At 41.7% G+C, this 23,106-nt stretch overlaps 1 protein-coding gene across 4 annotated transcripts in view; it reads left to right on the top strand.

Moving 5' to 3' along the window:
• The window catches only part of PAK5 (p21 (RAC1) activated kinase 5), a 314,727-nt gene that overhangs the window by 244,673 nt on the left and 46,948 nt on the right, over positions 1 to 23,106 (top strand). For all 4 annotated transcript variants that reach the window (XM_030821975.1, XM_003252622.3, XM_030821974.1 and 1 more), the window contains exons 5-7: positions 9,873 to 10,364; positions 13,241 to 13,374; positions 18,572 to 18,698. In XM_030821975.1, the coding sequence (XP_030677835.1) occupies positions 9,873 to 10,364; positions 13,241 to 13,374; positions 18,572 to 18,698 (753 nt within the window). The remainder of the gene's footprint in view (positions 1 to 9,872; positions 10,365 to 13,240; positions 13,375 to 18,571; positions 18,699 to 23,106) is intronic.

Below are 23,106 nucleotides of genomic sequence, written 5' to 3'. Positions count from 1 at the left end.
AGTAAGTTAATAAATTACAGCAGCTTAATTACTAATATGAGTAGTCTACACATCAGTCTACATGTGGAGCATGTAGATGAATGGTGGCAGTGAGGTGAGGGTTACTATGTTCCAAGCACTATGCTAAGCATTTTGCAAACATGACTCAACTTAATCTTCACAATTCCAGAAGAATTCAGGATCACCTCTGCTCTACAGTTGAGGAAGCTGAGACGCCAAATCTTTATGGACTTCCCCAAGTTTATAAAGGCAAATAACTGAGTCAGGATTCCAAACTAGGTCCCACTGACTCCAAAGTCTATGTGTTCCAGAATATTCTCATTTCTTCTATAGAAAATCCAGGGGCAGAAAGGTGGACATGAAGTCTCCAGGCCCAGACACAAATCCTACAGGTAGCCTCACCTTGCTGGTGAAGAATGGGTGGTGACTGACACGTGGATTTGCAGTGCCCATGGAATGCTGTTTATTCTTCCTGTTCTTGGTAGGATGGAATCCTTGAGAAGTTCCTTAATGTCACCTAGAGTGTAAACCATGGGTAAAAGCTGGAACTATGGACTGTAAAGGAAGTGTTAGGTGCAGAAATCCCTAAGGTGCTCGCATGCATTTATTCGACCTTAAGTGGTAGTCGTGTTTGATTTTTTAAAAGATAATCCAGATTTTCTCACCCATTACAGAAAAATGCAAGTTATATAATCAGATTCCCTGGATTCAAGCCCTTAGTAGCTGTGTGATCTTCTCTGTGCATCAGTTCCATCATCTCTAAAGTGTTTCAGTACCTACTTTGAACTGGGCATGGTGGTACACACCTGTAGCCCTAGCTACTGGGGAGGTCAAGGCAATCCTTTGAGCCCAGGAGTCCAAGGTTGCAGTGAGTTATAATTACACAACTACACTTCAGCCTAGGCAACAGAGTGAGACCCTGTCTAAAAACAAAACAAAACAAAACAAAAAAGGATAGGAAGAAAAGGATGGTGTGATTTCCCAGCACTTCCTTCTGAGGTCAACAGGGCAATGTATTTTCACTGCTTAGCTATCACTTTGCTTTCCCTGGAAGGAAAAAGCACTTGAACCAGTGGGCCCAGTCCTCCCGCATCAATAATTTAATGATTCACTGTTCTTTGTGGTACTTGCCATGCCAAGATTCAACCATGGCTCCAACAACAAAACAGCAACTTCTTTTCTACTGAGGATCCCTGCAGAACTCCATTCAGAGATCCATTCAGGGCTTCATGGGTTATGGAATGACAGTGCTAGTGAAAGCTGATGGGCTGTACTAAAAATCTGAGGGGGAAAGAGAGAAGCACTTGATCACTTAATATAACAATGGATATATTTAGATTTGTTTTCTTTACCTATAGCGTGTTCATTAAGGCTCATAAAACATCCAAGGACTGACTGAGTGCACTATCTCTAACGTCTGTCCCTTCTGATGGAGACTTTGGGTGTCCTTTGCATATGAATGTACACTTCTTCCCATAAATACTCTTGTGATTCAAAGTATATTGTATTTTGGTCATTATGAATGGGTTTTCCCATTACCAAATTAAAAACAAAATGAATTTAACCTGGCGTTGTCCATTCCTAGCTCTCTTGGAGGCCCTGACATATTTGAACAACATTCTGAGGCTGCAAACCAATCCCCAAAGATGAAGAGTCCCTCCACATCACTGCAGGAGGTGACGGATCGCAGGTCAGACCAATCTGCTCTGTCTCACTGCTCTTGAATAGAAGACTCATTCTTTGAGTTTGAAGCAGCAACTGTGGGGGTTAATTGGATATGCCAATTCAGAGGTGGAGGAAGAGCCTGGAATACCCATATGCCTGAGCCTGCACATATCAGATTTATTCATTGCTTCATATATCTAGGCTTTGCTTGTTTGTAGGGTCATGAGCTGCTTGTCCAACTCTCAGTGTGCATTTGCAGGGCACAACCAGAGAGACAGACGAGTCATAGGGTTTAATGAATCCCATTCCCCTAATTGCCGGTCTCTATCATGTCCCTACAGAGAATGCAAGTTAATTATTCTCTCCAGAATTCTTACAGGCAGTCGTTTTCCCTTCCCAAAGCCAAGCCTCATCCTGTTTAATTTTCCTTTGAGCCAAGTCAGGACAATTTAAGATGTCCTTTCCATGCTCAGATAATAGAGGACTGTGATTCAGTTTTATCTTGCATTTGATTTATGGAGAGCAAGCAGCAACCCAGCCTGGCGTTTTCATTTTTGAGACGAGCAGTCTTTGTTTTATTGTGCTCTGAAAAGGTGTATTGGAGCATCACATTCGGGCGCTGGAACCAGCTGCCGCCCACTCCCTGTAACTCGCTATCCTTCACGGAACATTCCGAGTCCTCATTCTGTGGGCACAGACCCACACTGTGGCCGTGTCCACACACCCCAGTCGAGCACGCTCCAGCCACGGCCCCCCTGCCCTCAGAACAGAAGACCGCAGTGCCAAATAGATGCTCCTGCAGGATTTTTTTTTCCTTCTCTTCTTTCTCCCACCCTCCCCTCACCAAGCTTTTTTCCCCCCCAGCCTTGGCATAAAATGGTCAAATTATGTTCTACTGCAGAATTCAATTTCACAGTTCAGTTAGGTCCTTGATTACACTGCCAAATTCAGATTAATGTGCATTTAACTAACATGGATCAGGGGAATTCTGGCTGACAGCCAGCTGTAATCGGAGCAATTGATAGCTGTGTGGAGTTTTATGCCCCGTCCACCCCAGCGTACCTCTGGTGAAATTGATTGATTAAATGAATTCATCGCCATAATTATTTATAATGTTGATACATCACAAGCCTGTGTCTGACCCTATCTTTAGAGATGTTGAGCTCATTGTAGAAAGGTAGTCTGGCTGAGTTGTTAACTGGGGATTATTTATTCCATTATATAATATATTCTTTTTTGCTCTTTTTCTTTTTTGATCATGTTTGAATAGAGACATGACAAAGCACGTTTTTAAAGAATTAATTTATATGGTATAAAAAAAGTGTCAGGAAGCTAAAAAACAAGTGTATGTATTAGCCATTTCAAAAAGAAAAGAAAGGAAATCACAATCACGACTGCTTGTTCATTTTGTCAATATTTCTAAAGATTCCTGTAGAGAGAATTCCTTCTTAAAATGTATCCAATTTTCAATGACAATTAATGACCTGGTAACCCTGCAGCTAAGCAGTTTAGCAGCCTGGGTGATAATTTGTAAGACGATTGACCTGGTCTTCTCTCATTACGTCATGCCATATGGAAATCCCCCTGAAAACTTTGCAGACCATGGTCTCCTTTGTAAGGAGTTACTCGTTCACAAAATCACAGCACTGTTCTCTTTGGAGGGATGGGAAGAATGCCTTTGTTGTTTTTTCTCCATGCTGCAGTTTCCCACCCTTGCTCTGTACTCCATGCCCTTGCTGTAAGGTCTGCAAGGGTAAACTATGTACATAAATCTTTTGGAAATGGTTTGGATCATGGGTGATGAGAGATACATTGGATTTGCTTATTAAATATCGTTCCTTTCACTGGTCCAATTCCACTGCATTGTGGTTTCACTAAATAATCAGATCCCAAATCCCTTTCACAATACCAAAGATAGGTCTGCTTTTATGAACTTCAAGCCTACTCATTTTTTTTCTAGAATGTATTTGTAAATCAGGTCATAGGAAAGATTGCACAGTTTAAGCTGGACTGCTTTGCACATCTTTCTCACATGCATGAACATGTGTGTGTAAAACAGTAGGAATGGACAAATTCGTCATTTACGTTTTCTGCCTCCCAAATGTAGGCTATCATGAGAAAGACAACTTAGAATGGAACACTTACATGATTATGAAAGTCCAAGGGTGATGTGAGAGGGCAAGGAGGTCTCATCACAGAGGAAAGTTTGCACTTTCTTCCTTGAAAGAACTTACAGAAGAAAGCCTGAGTGGTGTTGTAACAATGCAGAGTTCTGCTTTGACCAAAACAAAAAGGAAAATGATGAATGATGTACATAGATAATCAACTCGTTTTGCTGTGATGACTACTCCTTTTATTTTTTTTAGCTCATTTCTCTAAGCCAAAACTGTTCAAAATAAACAAGCCAAAAAAAAAAAAAAAAGACCTTAATTTGTCTTTCACCCTCACTCCTAGACATTATCATCCATCATGTTCTGGTCCAATTCTTGCATTTTGCCCCAGGCTGCCCAAACATCTGGGCCCCCAGTGAAACACCCTGACCAGGCTTTATCTCTGTGGTTGTTGTCATTGCCCACTCTGCCCGCCTCTGTTAAGACCACATCCCCCCCTCATCATTGACTCCTGTCTCTGTGAATTTATCAAGGACCCAAGTACTGAAGCGACTCTGTCTGGATTTGAATCCCAGTTCTCCCTTCTTTGTAGCTTTGGGACCTTTGCATGACTACTTAAACCCACTGTGCCTCAGTCTTCTTATCTATAAGATGGAGGAATTACAGACCTTATTTAATTGTCCAGCTTGAGGTTTACATGCAATAATATACATAGTGTGCTTAGAACAGTCCCTGGCATGTAGAAAGCACTCAACAAATATGAAACATCATTATTCTTATAAATATTTGTTACCACTGCAAGGATATACTTCTAACAGAGCAGTTGCTTGACAGAAGAGGCCCCACGATGGCTCCTAGGAGAACCGCTGTGTATTTTAGTGAGGAGAGAATGCCCAGCCTTGATTATACAGACCAGGGAGGTGACAATGAATGTTGGAAATGCCAAGGCAGGCAAGGGAGCTGGCCTGTGGGCCAGTGTGCTGGGCGCCCTCCCACTGGGAGTGAAGGACTGACCCCGGCAGAAGAACTAGGTTATGTCATCCCCTTGGAAGTGTGGAGCTGTTTGCCCTGCATTGCTTGGAGGCAGTTTCGTCTCCTTGTGCCTCTATTTTATCAACCACAAAATGGGATTCAGTTGCCCCCTGCTTGATTCCCAGAATAAAAAGAACAAGACCTGTTGAAAGTGTGTGGGCCGGTGATACGCACCATCATGGAACCCCACATGTGGGTTAAGATCCAACAGAAGACAATGCTTCAGCACCTTGGTGGCCCCAAATGGGGTCACCCGTGCATTTCTCCTTCACAGAGTCAGCTACTTGTCCTCTGAGGGAAGACCACATGTCCCCTCACTTGAAGTGAACAGTTCATTCTCTGATGAGTATGCCTCGAGTTTCATTCAAAACGTTGTCTCTTGTGATACTGGCTGTTCCTCAACCATTGCTTTTTTAAGAGTCTGCACCTCTTACCAGCAGCCATGAAAGACAACAGCACCTTTTTGTCTCATGGCCTAATTTTGAAGATGGTTAGCTTTCAGCAAAGAGCTCTGCATTCCATCTTTGCCTGGAAATTGTCCCCTTGGTGGAGGCAGGCTTCTTCTTTATGTCATATGCTGGCTGTTAAGGGTGGACTCTGATAATGCTGCTGACAGGTGATAAAGAAGAAAAGTGGCCTAAATTAGTGCAAAGCGGTGTTTGTGATTCCTGCAGGATGCAGCTTTCCCATTTTTAATATATCTTCAGAGATCAGTTATACATGCTTGTGGGGAATGAATTCAATTTTGTTGAAAGTACGGGAGCAAGTCCTCCAAGGAAGACACAGGGTGATAATGGCAAATGATGGCTCCCAGGACACACTTTCAGAAATAAAAGCCAAAACCCTATTTCCCTTCACACCCTGGCCTTGCTGACTAGCCTAGACTTGACTAATCTGGAGCTTATTGAAGGAAGAATCCAGTTGTTTAACTTACACTGACACTTCTCTCTCCCCATTCCATCGTACACACAAACGCACACACACACACACGTTTTCCTTGTGTAGCACAAATACAGAGGCTTTGAAAAGAATCGGCTTGCTTTTGAATATTTTAACTATACATTGTTCAATATATTAAAGTTAACGACATCTTGTCTTATTGCTTTGAGTATTAATGTATAGGAATACATATACCACAGGGGCATTGTAAATCTTCAATAAATTCTAGCTAGTTTGATAATATTGCAGTTACTATTTATTTTATTTTGCATTCTCATTACTGTGCTAAGCACCTTATATAATAATAACACCAAGTAGAACTTACTGGCCAGTCATTGTTTGAATACTTTGATATGCATTTGATCCTTTAGAGTTCACAGTGACCAAAGGAAGTAAGTATTATTATTGTTCCATTTTATGGATAAGGAAACTAAGACTCACAGAGGCTGATTTGACTAAAATTATCAGAGTCAAAAGGAAACTAAGACTCAGAGAGGTTGACTTGACTAAAATTATCAGTCTGAATTCATTCCTATGCCCCTCAAAAGCATGTGTTCTCTCTGCAACCAGGGCAGGAGGGCAGCTTAGCAGCTACCCTGGTTCCTGCTGGTTGATGCCAAGGCTGTCTGAGTGGTGAATTCACCTAGTAAAGTGTAGTGTCTTTGAAGATGGAAGGGCTGCATTGCTGAATGTTCAGCAGGCCAGGCACTGTCATTGTAGAACCAATGGGCAGTGTTGGGGGACTGAGAATGGTGCTATGGTAGCAATTTTAAAGAGCCCACTGTGTGCAGTTATTGCTCTATGATGTGATAGAATGACCATCTTCTCATGCAACGTGATGGGGCAGGAGCTTGAAACACCTGCTTGCCTCTACCATGTCACCAGATCCAATGAGCAACATGCCCCATCCCACTTCTCAGTGGCATTTGACAGGATTCATTAGCCCTTCCTTCAGAAATACTTTCCTCTCTTGGCTCCAGGACACCTTGCTTCCTTAGTTTCCTTCCTACAGCACTGGCCACTCCTTCTCTGCTCCCTTTTGCAAGATCCCTCTGCTCTTTCTGGTATCTAGATGTTGGGGTCCTCAGACCATCTCTTATACATTCAGTATCATGGCTTTTAATATGAACTAAGCACTGATGACTCTCAGGTTCATGTCTTTAGCCTTAACTCTTCCCTGGACTTGGGGCATGTCTAAGTCTCCTAAGTGACACCTCCACATGGATGTCTAATCGCTCTCTCAAACTTTACATGGCTAAAAGAACTCTTAATTTTCCGCCATGTATTAGCTATCAATATTGCTGCATAACAAATTATCCCAAAACTTCATGGCTTAAAACAAACTGCCTCATGAAGCAAAAAATAGTGCTCTTCAACTAATTTCCCCTAAACTTTAAATAACAAACATTTACTATTTCACAGTTTCTGTAGGTCACAAATTGAGAGGGCTTAGCTGATTGATTTGTTGTGTCTTGGAATCTCTCATGAGGTTACAGTCAAGATGTTAAACAGGGATACAGTCATCTGAAGGATCAACTGGACCTGGAGGATCCACCTCCAGAATGGCTCACATGGCTGTTTGCCAGAAGGCCTCAATTTCTAGCTAGCTCTTAGCAGGAGTCCTCAGTTTCTTGCTGCATGGACCTCTCTATTTTATTATTATTATTATGGTTATTGTCATTATTTTTGAGACAAGGTTTCACTCTGTGATCCAGGCTGGAGTGCAGTGGTGCAATCATAACTCACTGCAGCCTTGAGCTCCTGGGCTCAAGTGATCCTTCAGCTTTAGCCTCCCAAAGCATTAGCCACTGCAGCCAGCCCTTCCAAAGGATTCTTGAGTGTCCTCATGACATGGCAGCTGGTGAAAGCCAAAATAAATGATGTGAGTAAGAAAGCAAAGGAACTTGCCATCATCTCTGCCTTTTTCTTGGATCACTCAGATTGATCCCAATACAGTGTAGAAGGGGACTACATAGGAATATGAATGTCAGGAGGCACAGGTCATTGAGAGCAATTTGGAAGCTGATTATCACAACCCACAAGCCTGTTCCTGCCCCTGGATTCCTCATCTCATTAAATGGCCTGTTGCTTAGGCCAAAATCCTGATAGCCATCTTTGATTCCTGTCTTTCAAGATCTCATCCAATCCATCAGCAAATCCTGTCAGCTCCATCTTCAAATCTTGCCCTAGATTTCACCATTTCTCACCCCATCTACAATAACCACCCTAATCTCAGCCCACATTAACTGTGATAATCTGCTGGTATCCCTGTTTCCACTCTTGCCACCAAAGTCTCTCCTGCAGCAGCCAGAGAGAGTCAGACTGTGTCATTCCTGTCTGCTTAGCAAACTCCAGTGCTTCCCACCTCACTTGGAGCAAAAGCCAACATCTTTGCCAAGGTCTTCATGATCTGTCCCCGGCAGCTTCTCGGTCCATCTTCCTTCGTGGACACTCTCCACTATAGCTGAGCGTCTGCTGTTCCTCAAAAACTAAGCCTGGATCTGCCTCAGAATCCTGCACGTGCCACTCCCACTGCCCAAACCACCCCTCCTAGGAAAGGGATCTTGCTTTTTCCCTCACTCAGCCAGGCTTCTGCTCAAACGGAACCCCCTCCAGAGAGTCCTTCTGTGACTACCCTATCCAAGATGGCATCTTGTTACTTTCAACCCCCTCACTCTGCTTTATTTTTCTTTATATTATTCATTACTACTGGAACACACACTGTGTGTTTATTGGTTTTCTTTATTATTATTTGTTTCCTTCTCTGGAACATAAACCCCAGGAGGGCAGAGATATCATTCATTTTGACTGTTGGTGGACCCTCCCCCTCACACCTAAAACAGTGCATAGCACATCATAGTTGCTCAAATATTAATTTTTGAAATAAATGAATGAATGTGCTGCATGGGAACAATCAATTCATCTAGAATAGTGCCATCCAATAACCCTTTGTGCAAAGAGGAAAATGTTTTATATGTGTACTGTGTGATGTGGTAACTACTAAGTTCTTAAAATGTAACTAGTGGGATTGAGAAACTGAATTTTTAATTTTTAATCTATTTTTGTTTACTTTAAATAGGCATGTGTAGCTTGTAGCTACTATATTAGAATAGATCTAGGTCCTTGGGGTGGATGGTAGGGGAGTAGGATAAGTTAATGCCATTCCATTTACACCCGGTAGAGTGATAGAGACTTTCTGGGGCACTGCGTTAAGAAAGAGCCTGATGTCCAATCAACACATCTTTTCTGAGTACCTGCTATGTATCCAGCACTGTGCTGTCACTGGGATCTTCCAAAACAGAGTGCATTGATGGATTAGCACTTTCTGCCCTGGGCAAGGAGCATACCACATGACAAGATGTGGTATCTTTACCATCCTGGCCTCAGCCAGTCCAGGAGTGGCCAGAGCTCCTTCCTGATTCTTTCCAGGAAGTGACTGCTGGACCTACATATTGTATCATATACCGGTAATCCCCTCACTGGCTTCCCCGTTCTCCTCCAATAAATCCCCTCATCCCACTCTTCCAAGTCAGAGTGGATGTTCTTTGCTGGGGTCTCTTTGGGGTCTAGCATCATTTTCATTTCACACACACCCCTGCAAAGTCTGGTCACTCTCAATTATATTTGTACTTATTTGGTGAGAACATTGCACATGTTCACCCTGTGGTTCACACCACTTAGCACAGGGAGCCACGTTTTCCCCTGTACCCACCTCTGCTGTGTTATACCTGTGTTGTACGTATATGTCCATACCACCCTCTAGTATGTGAATTCAGAAGCATGGGAAAAGGCCCCCTACACCTGGAATGTCTCCCAAAAATGCTAGCTGAAAACTAATGTCCTTTAATGAGGGATGAGATTTTTCATTCCTGAACAAGCAAATAGGGCTTAATGAGCAAGTACACCTTGGATATGACACATGTGAAGTAACCTCCAGCTGTGGTGCACGTGCACCAGAGAAGGCCCTTCCCTAGGTGTGGCCTGTCCTGTTGGTGCCCCAGCCAGACCCTCTCATCTCCCACTGGTGATCCTCATTCTGCCAGCTGTCGGTCAGCTCACTCACCACTCAGCTGTGGCATTCAGATCTAGCATGTGAATATTCTCTATCCATGTCTGTCTTCCCAGGTGGATTATGATCGAGCACAGATGGTCCTCAGCCCTCCACTGTCAGGGTCTGACACCTACCCCAGGGGCCCTGCCAAACTACCTCAAAGTCAAAGCAAATCGGGCTATTCCTCAAGCAGTCACCAGTACCCGTCTGGGTACCACAAAGCCACCTTGTACCATCACCCCTCCCTGCAGAGCAGTTCGCAGTACATCTCCACGGCTTCCTACCTGAGCTCCCTCAGCCTCTCATCCAGCACCTACCCGCCGCCCAGCTGGGGCTCCTCCTCCGACCAGCAGCCCTCCAGGGTGTCCCATGAACAGTTTCGGGCGGCCCTGCAGCTGGTGGTCAGCCCAGGAGACCCCAGGGAATACTTGGACAACTTTATCAAAATCGGGGAAGGCTCCACCGGCATCGTATGCATCGCCACCGAGAAACACACAGGGAAACAAGTTGCAGTGAAGAAAATGGACCTCCGGAAGCAACAGAGACGAGAACTGCTTTTCAATGAGGTAAAGGGTGTGTTTGGGGCATCCTTTCTCTCCTTTGTAACATTTATTTCCCATTTCAAAAGTTAAACACATGTACGTTTTAGGACATTAGAAAAGCACTGAAAATATAAAGACAAAAATAGCGTCCCCTGTAATATTTCCTTCTAGTCTTTTTTCTATGCACATATATGGCTGTTACCGCTATAAAGTACTTCATGTGTATCAGCCGCTGTACTAAGCATTAATCTAGTTTGATCCTCACAACAACTCTGTGAGATAGAAAGATGTTATCACCATTTTGACAAGGAAACCTGGACTCAGATAGGTTAAGAGATCAGCCCAGGGTCAAGCTGGTTGACTGCAGAGCTAGGATCTGAATCTCTGTCTAGCAGATTCTAACTCTTATGCTACACTGTATCTACGTGGGTATGTATATGTTTTACTCTATTTTGATATCGTAATATACCCTCCATAAACAATTTTTGAAACAGTAGACCAGGGTCAGTTTACCAATGGACTATCACTCTTTAGGAACTTTAAAATATTTTTCCTAACTATAAAAATAATGAATTCTTCCTTTGGAATACATGGAAAGTAAAGAAAATGTCCCACAGATATCCCAGTCAAGGAATAGGCTACGTTAATATTTCAGTGTTTCCTTTCTATACTTTTATAGTTACAAATTTCTTTTGTTTGGGATAATTCTCTATATATGTAGTTTGGTAACTCTCTACATTTCAATCAATATTAACATGAATACTAATAAAATTAATATCAAATGAAATATATTGACCTGTATTACTTATATTTATTAATGTAAAATAAATTTAATGACCATTTTAACGGCCTTATAATCTTCTATCATATACATGTATCAGATTTATTAAACCAGTCACTGATTTAATAAATTTGAGGTAACTTTATGTGTATGTGGTTTTGTGACTTTCTAAATTTCACCTAATGTTAACATTAATGCTAATAAAATTAATATTAATAAAATATACCAGCATACATTACTTATTTTTATTAATGTAAAATAAAATATATTAGCATATTCTATTAGCTATATGTCAAAACACAATTTTAATGGCTTAATAATCTTCTATCATATACATGAATCATATTTAAAACCAGTTTCTGATTTATACTGTTTCCAATTTGTCACTTTTATTATTTTGCAGTGAGTGTTGTTACACATAAGTCTTTGGCTTCATATCTGATAATTTATTAGATTCCTAGAAGTAGGATAAACAGTTCAAATGATATGTAAATTTTTTTAGAGAAATGTTGTACAGTGTTAATTTCCAGAAAGTTTGTACCAATCTAGACCCTCACCGATAGTACTGTTTCACCTTCAATAGCGTCGTTGATACTGTCACATTATCTCTGTTCATCTGCTAGACATGAATAAACCTTACTGTTTTCATTAGCACTTTTATTACTAGTGTAGCTAAATTTAATTTTATGTGGTTACAGGCCATTTTTATTTCTTCACTAAATCATATGTTCTGTATACAGTTTTCAGTTAGGGTGCTAGCATTTGTTTTATTGATGTGTAAGAGCTATTGATATGTTAAGGAATTAACCCTTCTCTGTATATTTGTTGTACTTTAACATTTACCTTCCACTTTCTCATTTACCTTTTAAACTTATCACTTAAGAGCTCTAAAATAGGTGGGGAAACATGAGTGATTATGTTAGAAAACACATAAAGTATTTTGGAGTAATATTCTTTTAGTAATTTTATGAGAGCGTTGAGGGGAAAGATAAGTTTTTGTGGATGAGAGATCTAAGTCCTAAAATATCAAGTCAGGGTAGCAGTGTTAGCTGTCAGTCTCCAGGAAAGCATGTACAATCCACATCTTCTAACTCCCAGAACAATCTAGGGCTGCTTGACCTCTTTGTCTTTCTATTGTAAGGACTCCCATTCTCTGAGAAGTAAGAAGGTGTTTGGTCCATAAACAGGCACTGTACAAATGCACTCAGCTGCAATTTTGAACTCTGTTTATCACGGAGGATCATATGAAGCCCCCAGGGGCCTCCACACATCTCCAGCTCCCACGGGTGCTTGTCTCTTACACACGCTCCAAATCTCACAGAGAGTTCCAGGTGACTGGGCTTCAGCATCTTCCCAGTCCACCATTCCTGATTTCTGGAATTTATTTTCCAAACCATAATGCCAGAACACACAGAGCAATATGATGTAGATAAATAATTCTGTAGTTTATTATTTAACACTAACTCTGAAAACTCAAGTGGAAACAGCCACAGGGCAGCAATTTCTGGAAGCTCTCTCCAGCAAGCAGGCTCCTTAGCCTTTTTAATATCTATGCCGTACTTATTTTTATCTTCAATATATATTCTTTGAATTCAGCCCAAATATCTCTCAAGTTCAACCTATACCTACTTCCAAGGAGAAGTTCAGTTGGTCTTGTGTGGCTCCAGTTCTAACAATAGATAGTTTACTTCATTCACCTGTGGGACTCATTCCCTCAGTTACTACGAGTTGGTGACCCTTTGCTAGGATAACCAGCAGAGGACTGTGAACAGTGCATTCTAAAGAAGACTCTTAGGGATATCTGATTATATCCCCACAGACAGTCAACCAAACTCCCTCTTGTGAATGCAAACCTTGCTTTGGTTCTACTTGTTTTCATTTTCTCTCTGTGTCTCTCCAATGTCAGAGTGACCTGCCATTTTCTCTCAAATTTGCTACCTTGATTCCTTTTATTTCTACTAGCTACCCTTGATGCTTTTTGTCCATAATAGATTTCTGAATAAACTTCCCCACAATCAGTACCTCTCAATCAGTTTCCTTACAGTTGTAGATGTGGCCACAAGAGAACAAAAAGCAACTTCACCTTCACAAGTCGAAAATATCTTTCCGGTTTCTCCAGGTCGTGATCATGCGGGATTACCATCATGACAATGTGGTTGATATGTACAACAGCTACCTTGTTGGCGATGAACTCTGGGTGGTCATGGAGTTTCTAGAAGGTGGTGCCTTGACAGACATTGTGACTCACACCAGGTAAGCTTCTTTATTATCCAGATAATTCGAGGTGCTTCTTATTCTTCTCCAGGATAAAGCCTCAGTGACTATGAACTCTTCATAAATTGCGGGCAGTTTGGAGTCAGGGAATATGACTGTCCTTTCCTCCACATTCCCCATAGGGCCCATTATGCTCTCAGGCATGTATAGTTCATTCATTTGGTTAATGTTCTCCCTGCCTTCAGAAGGACATTAATACCCATTGATTTAAAATAAGCAACCTGCTAAGAATGAAGCTTCAGTGACAAATAATAGAAGGTCCTGTCCCCTATAGAGATTTCTAAAGCTGAATTTCATTCTCCCGAATTACCCTACTATTGCTGCATGCTAAGACACCAAGGATACCAGGGGAAGGAAGGGACAGGGAGAGGATCACTCGAAGTTTTGTATCAAAATAATGAATCTGGGTGGCACAGAGAAATTCTGCAATTCTGTTTTAAAATATGCTTGCAAGTAACAATGGTTAATTACCAGCCTATTGCTTCAGCTATTTGCCTCCCTGATGTGCCAGTTCCAGCCATTTCATTAAGCATTTATTGAGCACCTTTTATGTGCCAGGCTCTTTTGTAAGTGCTAGAGATGCAGAACATACAAGTGAATATGGCTCAGATATATCCCCTCAGGGACATCACTGATGAGAAATACATTATAATACCTGTGCAGAATTAAGAAGATATATATATGTAGCATAGAAGAATACCTAAATGTATCTCTCAGAAAGAGTCAATAAGTATTTCTATTTAATATAAGGTGACATCTAAGATGGATTTTGAGAGACGAATAGGAGTTTACTAAGAAGGCAAGTGGGAGGACAAGGGCATTGAAGGCAGAGGAAAGAATATGTGCTAGGACAGTGCCTCTTCAATTTCAGTGTCCACATAAATCACTGTGGATCTTATCAAAATGCATATCCTGACTCAACAGAGAGGGGTGTAAGATTCTGCATTTACGGCAAACTTCCAGGCAATGGCAATGCTGCTGGTTCATGGACCATACTTGGAATAGGCATAAAAAATAGCATGTTACATTTGGGAAACTTTAACTTTGGCTTTGATGGTAAATAAAATGCCAAAAAGTTAAGGAAGGATTCTCATGAGGAAGAGGTATTGAGTGTTAGCTGATGTTATTGAAATGGTGCCTGAATCAAAAGTGGATCCAGGTATATAATAGGTGGAAAACAAGGTAACAAGAAAGTACTGGGAAAGTCTGTGAAGGACAGAACATGCTGTTTTTTCTCCACTGAAATGAGATGTTACGTGGCTCTACAGTTCTCAGTCTGGAGTAGGCCGTCTCCAAATAAAGCTTTGTGAGTGAAGACATTTATCACCAACAATTCAGCTGGCAGACTCTTGATGGTGTAGCAATAAGACACGCCCAACAAAAAAACACGTAAGATCATCTTAATTGGTAGAAACAAATATGCTGGAAAGATCTAAGCATAAGGCAAATGTGATATACATTTTTTGCTTTTCACATATAAAGCAAAAAATAAAAATATGTTCAGGGGAGAAACCTTTTTGTTGCCTTCCAGAGCTTCACACAGCCACTCAGGTCTCCAGCTCTACCTTTGTCAAGGTTCCTTTCCATTCTTATTTTGTATCCACGAAAACCACTCAAGACAATGTGTCCCTAAAATCCATTTTCTTTTCTAATTTTCTCATCCAGGATTGTCAACTGATTTCCCTTTTAAAGACCCAGTAACTCCAGAGGCAAAAATAAATTGTGTGTCAAGGAACACCATGAATATTTGGTATTCGAAATCTTAAACTCAGAATTCAGAGAGTTTCCTTTAGTAGATATTAAATAACTGCTTTATTGAATGATTTATTGATCAGTTGATAAAACATCTAACCCCTTGCAACTCCAAGTGCTGTCTGAGGACCTGGGAGCTTATTAGAAATGCAGAATCTCAGGTACTACCCGAGACCAACTAAATGAGAATCCATGCTGTACCCAAATACTCAGGTATTTCTTATACATACTGAAGTGTTAGCACTAACCTAACAACTTGTTAAGTCAGATCCTTCTAATTTCCAGGAAACAGAGGGTTCTAGAAGGGAAGGGAAAGTGCCAAGCACCATCAAGTTCTTTATATATTAATCATGTAACCATCACATATTTCTATGAGGCAGATGCTGATGTACCTGTCTGCCAGGTGATGAAGCTACAACTCAAAGAGGAAAAATATTCTTGGCCAGGCATGGTGGCTTATGCCTGTAATCTCAATACTTTGGGAGACCAAGGCAGGAGGATCACGTGAGCACAGGAGTTCGAGACCAGCCTGGGCAACTTAGCGAGATCCTGTCTCTATTTAAAAAAATTAAAAATTACCTGGGTGTGGTGGCGTGTCCCTGTAGTCCTAGCTACTCGAGAGGCTAAGACGAGAGGATCACTTGAGCCCAAAAGTTCAAGGCTGCAGTGAACTATGATTGCACCATTACACTCCTGCCTGGGCAACAGAGCAAGACTCTATCTCAAAATTTTAAAAGGTATCCTTCTTAAGACCACACGTTTAATAACTGATACAGCCAGGATTTGAATTTGAGGTTACTCTAGAACTGAAGCATTTTTTATGCCATGCCAAGCTTTTTTCCTGTAGAAAAGAAGTAGAAGAAGAAATGCACCAGCCATTCTCCAGTTGGCCATGTTAATTTCAAAGGCATTGGATTAGGAAGTATTTGTCACATGTTCCAGTCAAATGGGATCTTTCTGTTAGTGACTAGGGGTTAGATTCAAGTAATTTTTGATATAGTCAACCTGTAAAGAATCTTTATACCTGCTTCAGATAACTCAAATTTCATGGAATTCAAGAGAAAATAATTTTACTAAAGATGGTGGTTCTTGGTTCTGAATTAATTTGAAGGTATATGTGAGCTTGTTCCTGCTGCAGACACTGTAAACCTCTGAGGAATGTGTTTGTCCACATGTGAAAATGGTCATGTGAAAGCCATTCAGGATAATGACCAACATACCACAAAACCCAGAACACAGAAGTTGTCGGCTTCCTCTGTTTCAGGCAAAAACATTTCTTGTCACCTGCCTTTGTATGAGACTGGTGCTGTGGAATCCTCTTTTCTTTCTTTTTTTTTTTTTTTTTTTTTTGAAACGGAGCCTCACTCTGTTGCCCAGGCTGGAATGCAGAGGCACGGTCTCCACTCACTGCAACCTCCGCCTCCCAGATTCAAGCAATTCTCATGTTTCAATCTCCTGAGTAGCTAGAATTACGAACACGGGCCACCATGCCCAGCTGATTTTTTGTATATTTAGTAGAGACAGGGTTTCGCCATGTTGGCCAGGCTGGTCTCGAACTCCTGACCTCAAACAATCCTCCCACCTCGGCCTCCCAAAGTGCTGGGATTACAGGCATGAGCCACTGCGCCTGGCCAAATCCCCCTTGAGGGGAAGGGTGTGTTTCTTCATACTCATCAACTTTATACCTTTGGTATTCTAATTGGCTACCACTTTATACCTTACTTTTGAATCCCATCAGGATTTTCTAGCATCAACTAAACTGAAATGAAAATTCAAAGCCATTCATTTCCTTTTTCTGCTGACCTTAGATTTACCTGGGATTACTGGAGTTTCACAAGGTTGTCCTTAAATTTGGGCTCTGGTCATTTACACCCTCTGTCTCTCCTGGCAGTCTTCTCTGTTTGGATGATAGTTTGCTTTAGGACCTCTTTTACATTTATTACTTAACATGGGATAGGGAAGAAGTTTTGCACATAGATGAGTTAGGCAGCTGCCTAAATGAGTCATTTTGAGGGTACTGAACAACCTGTGCCATCCGAAACATTCTCACCTAGATTCCTCTGTGGCTGAACGATTTCACTCATTAGGAAAATCCATTCATTTGAGTGGTGAGGGCAGTGTAGGAAAATGCGAAAGTGGGAAAGCATGTGCACTGGACTAAAAAAGAGGTGAGGTTTGAATCATGACCTGGCCATTTCTTAGCTGCACAACCTTGGACAGTTACCTGACCTCCCCCTCTGCCTCTAAAACTGTGGAGAAGGAAAAACTTTCTCCACAGGGATGCAGTCATGAGATATGGGAGGCCATAACCAATGCTTTACTTCCTTTCTCATTCCCATGGTCCATTTATTAAAATACTATCCATTCACACTTAGTTATTAGTAACTTCCTCGGTCCAATTTCCTTTTGAGAGAAGGGACCTGAAGCGACAAAAACCTCTAGCTCCTTGGAGGAAGAAGAGAGAGGGTGAATGGGAAGTAGGGTAGGTCCCAGAGGGAGGATTAGAGATGCAAAGACCACTTTGCCTGAGCTCAGCCTTGAAAACTGTGGCAGTCCCCATTTCTAAGATGAAGAAAATGAGACCCAAGGAAGTTAAAGGATTTTCTTATGATCATTTAACAGCCACGCCTGAAACCTTCGTCCGCCTATTCAGTGTGCTGACTCTGTGGGACCCTGGAGGCTTGTTGATGCCTATGGAATTATCTGTTAAGAGATCATGGAGCCCCGCACAGTGGCCCCTGTCTGTAATCCCAGCACTTTGGGAGGCCGAGGTGGGTGGATCACCTGAGGTCAGGAGTAGTTCAAGACCAGGCTGGCCAACATGGTAAAACCCTATCTCTACTAAAAATACAAAAATTAGCTGGGCATGATGATGGGCGCCTGTAGTCCCAGCTACTTGGGAGGCTGAGGCAGAGAGAATCGCTGGGACCCAGGAGGTGGCAGTTGCAGTGAGCCGAGATCGTGCCACTGCACTCTAGCCTGGGCGACAGAGCAAGACACCATCTCAAAAAAGAGGAAGACTGCACCCCAGCCTGGGTGACAGAGCGAGACTCCATCTCAAAGAATGAATGAATGAATGAATGAATGAATGAATAAATAAATAAATAAATAAATATATATATATAAATAATAAATAAATAAATAAATAAAAGAGTTCCTGGAAGTGCATTTGCATGAATGACCAAAAAGCTGACAAATAGTGATCTCTTTCCTTTGACTCATATTTGGTCCCTGTCATTCTCAGTGCCAAGCCTTTGTTCTGGGAGCCAGATCCCAAAGACTTCCTTCCCTTGTCTGCAGACTTTTCAGATATGGGCTGGAGCACGCGGACTGTTTCACTACAGCACAAGGGACCTGCCTCTCTTGAGCATTTCAAAGATGTTCTTAAACCCGTCTTGTTCCTTAAATGTTATTTCCTTTCCAGAATGAATGAAGAACAGATAGCTACTGTCTGCCTGTCAGTTCTGAGAGCTCTCTCCTACCTTCATAACCAAGGAGTGATTCACAGGGACATAAAAAGTGACTCCATCCTCCTGACAAGCGATGGCCGGGTAAGATGTTCATGTTTGGCCCGTTTGTAGTTTTTCTTGTCACTCTATCTGTCATGGGCATAATTCTTTTAGAAACACTTTTTTATAACGCTAATTTTTCTGAGTCACAAGTCACCCACTTCTCTTCCCAGAAGGCTTACAAAAAAGAAATTACCATCCCTTCCTCTATGTCACCTTGTTAGTCAGAATTGCCTGACTTTGATGGATAATTTGCCTCCTTAACAATGAGTATAGGAAGTAATAGAAACTATGGCTATTTCTTTTCCTTTTCTGCCACATCCGTTTTTGTTGGAGGAGAAGAGCTGACTCTTCTAAGGGTGCATCCAACCTATTCACATGAATACATGTGTCCACAGTACCTTCCAGAGCCCATGCAGATAACAGATGATCAACTCCACTTGGGTAATTTGAGGATGGTGTAATAAAGGACAGTTTAAAAAAGCGTGGGCAGATGTAGAAAAATCATAAGGAATAGTGTATGAGGATTAGTGCAGTAGTTTAGAATGGAACATTACTCCTACTACCCCACGCCTGAAGCGGTGAGGTGAGGTCCTGGCTACTAGAATCTGAAAATGGAGATTGCTGTAGATTTCGGAGCTGCCTGGTGGGTGCTCTGATCTTTGGTAGAAGCCAAACCAAGGTGAACCTGCAAGATGAGAGCTGAGAGAATAAATCCTCCAACCTCACTCTTCTTCCTTCTACTTTCCTACTGGTGCTCCCTATTGGCTGAAATCAGCTAGGAGCCAAAATGCAGTCAGTATAGGTTGGTTTCCTAAGGCCTGGAGGAGGGAGGAAAATGGATCCAGAAGGACAAACAGAGGATATTTATCACACTGGCAAACCTCTAGGCCCAGATTTCTGTATTTCACATCACCGCAACCTGTACAAGGGATTCTGCTGAAACTCATCAGCCACACCAGGGCACAGAGCATGGAATATAACAGCCAAGGAAATAACCAGTTGACATTCCAAGGAAGGCTTAGTTAAATGGAAGAGTTTCAAAGCATAGCTCTGTACCATTAGGCTCTCTTGAGCCCCCTGGAACTCCCACCAGAGGCAGTGGCCCTGGCATGAATGGAGCCAACCATTCCCTTGATGTTCCTGTCTTTCACACCTGCAACCCCTGCCATATGGAAAATGTTCATGTCATATCAGAAATTGCCCAGGAATGATCAGAGGGCAGCCAGAAGAAACTGTCCAAGCACTTTGGCTTTTCTTTCTTGTTGTTTTAAAAAGATTGTAAATATTATTGTAGAAAATGTAGTAAACTCAGAAAAGTATAGAGGATAAGACAAAGATCACTCCTAATCCCATTAGCGATTTTTCCCATATTTCCATGTACATGTATACACAATTTGCAAACTTGGGAATGTGTTTAATGAGGAGTTTTAAGTCCTGCTTTTTGCATTGCTTTAACCATTGCACTGCTTCTTTTAAGAAAGAACAGTACAGTAGCATGTATCAGTCAGGTTTTGCCATATCCACTGAACAGTTAGTGGCTTAAAACAACTACCATTTATTTGCTGACATATCTCTGAGCCAGTATTTGGGCTGACTCCTCTGGGACAACTCATCTCTTTACCAGCTCATCTCTGCATCATGTGACATCAGCTGAGCTCTCTCTTGCAGTTGTGATCAACCTATGGTGACGGCCTTACTCATTTGCTTGGCAGTCAGCTGGCTCTCAGCAGGGACAGTGCAGGTAACAGGGCCAAGTATCACTCATCTCCCAGAGTCACCTGGACTTATTCACATGGTACCTGTGGCAAAGTTCCCAAGAGCACCAAAGGAGGCAAGCCCTGATGTGTAGGCCCTTTCAAATCCTGTGCTTATATTATATTTACTAAATATCCAAGACCAGACTCAAGGAGTAGGGATATAAACTCTGCCTCTTGATAGGAGAAGATGCAAAGTCACATTGCAAAGGGATGTGGATACAGAAAGAAGAAGACTGTGTATGCATTTTTCCTCAGTCTCCCATATGAATGGGGCAGCTATGAGAAAAGGTCAAGAATCCTCCCTGGCCTGACTCAGGAAAGCACCTACGCAAGGCTCCACGGTGTCAGAATGCAATTTGCAAAGCATTAAACTGGTCTAGCAGAGTAATTTCAAGCCAGACTTTCTTTCCCTGTTTCTAGAAATTTATGGTACAAGCTTCCTTGCTGTAAGATCATATCCAGTATCAAAATCAGAAATGAGACTAAGATAAGAAGTCATTGTTTAATCAAATTACTTAAAGATCTCCCCTCCACTCAATGTGCAAGATTTTTAAATCATTTAGTTGTCATTCTCAAGAGCAGAACCTTTGTCTCAAACACCTCCTGCATCCGTGTGCACCCCGCAAAGAGCTCACATAAATAGACACATTGTAGGTGCTTTTAGTCCTTATTGATTTGTTCTCTCATTCATTTACTGAATATTTGCTGAATGTCTACTATGTGTAACAGACAGTTCTAAATCCTAGGGATGAACACAGCAAAATCAGTTCCTCTAGTGAGCTTATTTGGGGGCTGGGAATGTGATAATAAACAAATAGATAAATAAACAAACAAAATCCCCACCAAACAAGGGGTGATAAGTACTAAGTTTCCTGGGATTAATTTAGGCATAGTAAGGAGAATGGGGAGTGATGGAAGCCATGGGGGCTGTCTTATGGAGGCTGGTCAGGAGATCCCTCTGATGTGGTGGCGTTACAGCAGAGACATGGGGGACTGGACCCTGTGGATGCCAAAAACAGGAGCATTCCAGGCAGAGGAAGCAACAGCATATTGAGCGGATCTTGTGCCTCTTGGCCATTTTGTCCAAGGTTTACTCATTCATGTTGAGAACAGTGCATCATATTGACTCCAGTGGTTTCTCCAGTATCTATAGGAAAAGGAAACTTTTCTTTTAAAAGAGAGCAGAAATGGAGTGTGGCTACTCCAAGAAAAGGCTTAGAGTGTGTTTTTATATGAGTCTATTAGTGTACAACATTATATATTGAAAAAGAAGACTTTTTCAATTATCTATTGCTGTTATAACAAAGCATCTCAACATTTAGAGTCTTAAGTCAACAGTCATTTTAGCATTGTCACTTATAGATCCAAGGATTGGCTAAGCTCAGCAAAACAGTGCTGCTCTGACTTGTGATTAGATAACGCCTGGGGCCAGAGTTACCTGGAAGTCATCCTCACTCACGTCAGGTAGTCAGCCCAGGCAGGCTAGCTGGAGCTGCCACCAGAACACCTACAAAATAAGTGGCCTCCCCATGTGGCTTGAGCTTCCTCATGGCATGGCAGCCGGGTCCCAAGAGTGTGTCCCAAGAAAACGAGGAGGAAGTGCATGGCATTTTTATAACCTAGCCTCAGAATCACATAGCATTATTTTCACCATGGTCACAAGCCCTTCCAGATTCAGGGGGCAGGGGTATAGAGTCCTCCTCAGTGTGAGAAAAATTAAGTCATATTGTAAGAAGAGCTCACGGGATGGGCAAAATTATTGTTGGCATTTTTGGAAAATACTGCCTGCCACACAAGTTATATTGGGTTATCTTCCTGTTTGAAGATGTTCAACATCATTAGCCTTTGAGAAATGCACATTAAAACTACAATGAGCTATCACTGCACACGTATAAGAATGACTAAAATGAAAAATAGTGATAACAACACTTATTCATATTGCTCATGGGAATTTAAAGTGGCACAGCCACTCAGGAAAATACTTTGGCAGTTCTTTTTCAAAATTAAAAATGGACTTACCATATGACCAGCACGTGTACTCTGAGGTATTTATCCAGAGAAATGGAAACTTATTTTCCCACAGAAACATGTACACAAATGTTTATAGCAGTTTTCTTTATAATAGCTCCAAAGTGGAAACTACCTAAATGTCCTTCAAAGAGCGAATGATTAAACAAATAGTATTAATATATCCATATCATGGAATACCACTCAACAATAAAAATAAACAATTGATACACACGAGAACTTGGATGGACCTCAGGGAAATTACACTGAGTGAGAAAACACCAATCTCAAAATGATACACACTATATGATTCCATATGTATATATATATACACACACATACATTCATGAAATAACATACTTATAGAAATGCACAGCAGATGAGTGGTTGGCAGAGGTTTGGGGTTGTGGGAATGTGTCTATAAAGAATAGCACCAGGGAGTCCTGTGCTGATGATACGGTTGGGTATCTTGATTTTGGTGGTTGTTATAGTAGGTTGGTGCAAAAGTAATTGCCATTACTTTTAGTGGCAAAAGCCACAATGACTTTTGCACTGTTCTACACAGTCTCCCAGACATCCTCAGCAGGATCAAGCTCTAGTTGCCCACCGTAGTAACTCACCGGGTAACTAGCCTTCCCTCGGTTAGTTGACTAGTTGGCAACACGTGATAAAATTTCAGAGTA

Source organism: Nomascus leucogenys, chromosome 11 (assembly GCF_006542625.1).
Source record: "Nomascus leucogenys isolate Asia chromosome 11, Asia_NLE_v1, whole genome shotgun sequence".
Lineage (NCBI taxonomy): Eukaryota > Metazoa > Chordata > Mammalia > Primates > Hylobatidae > Nomascus > Nomascus leucogenys.
This window is presented reverse-complemented; position numbering and strand designations above follow the sequence as displayed.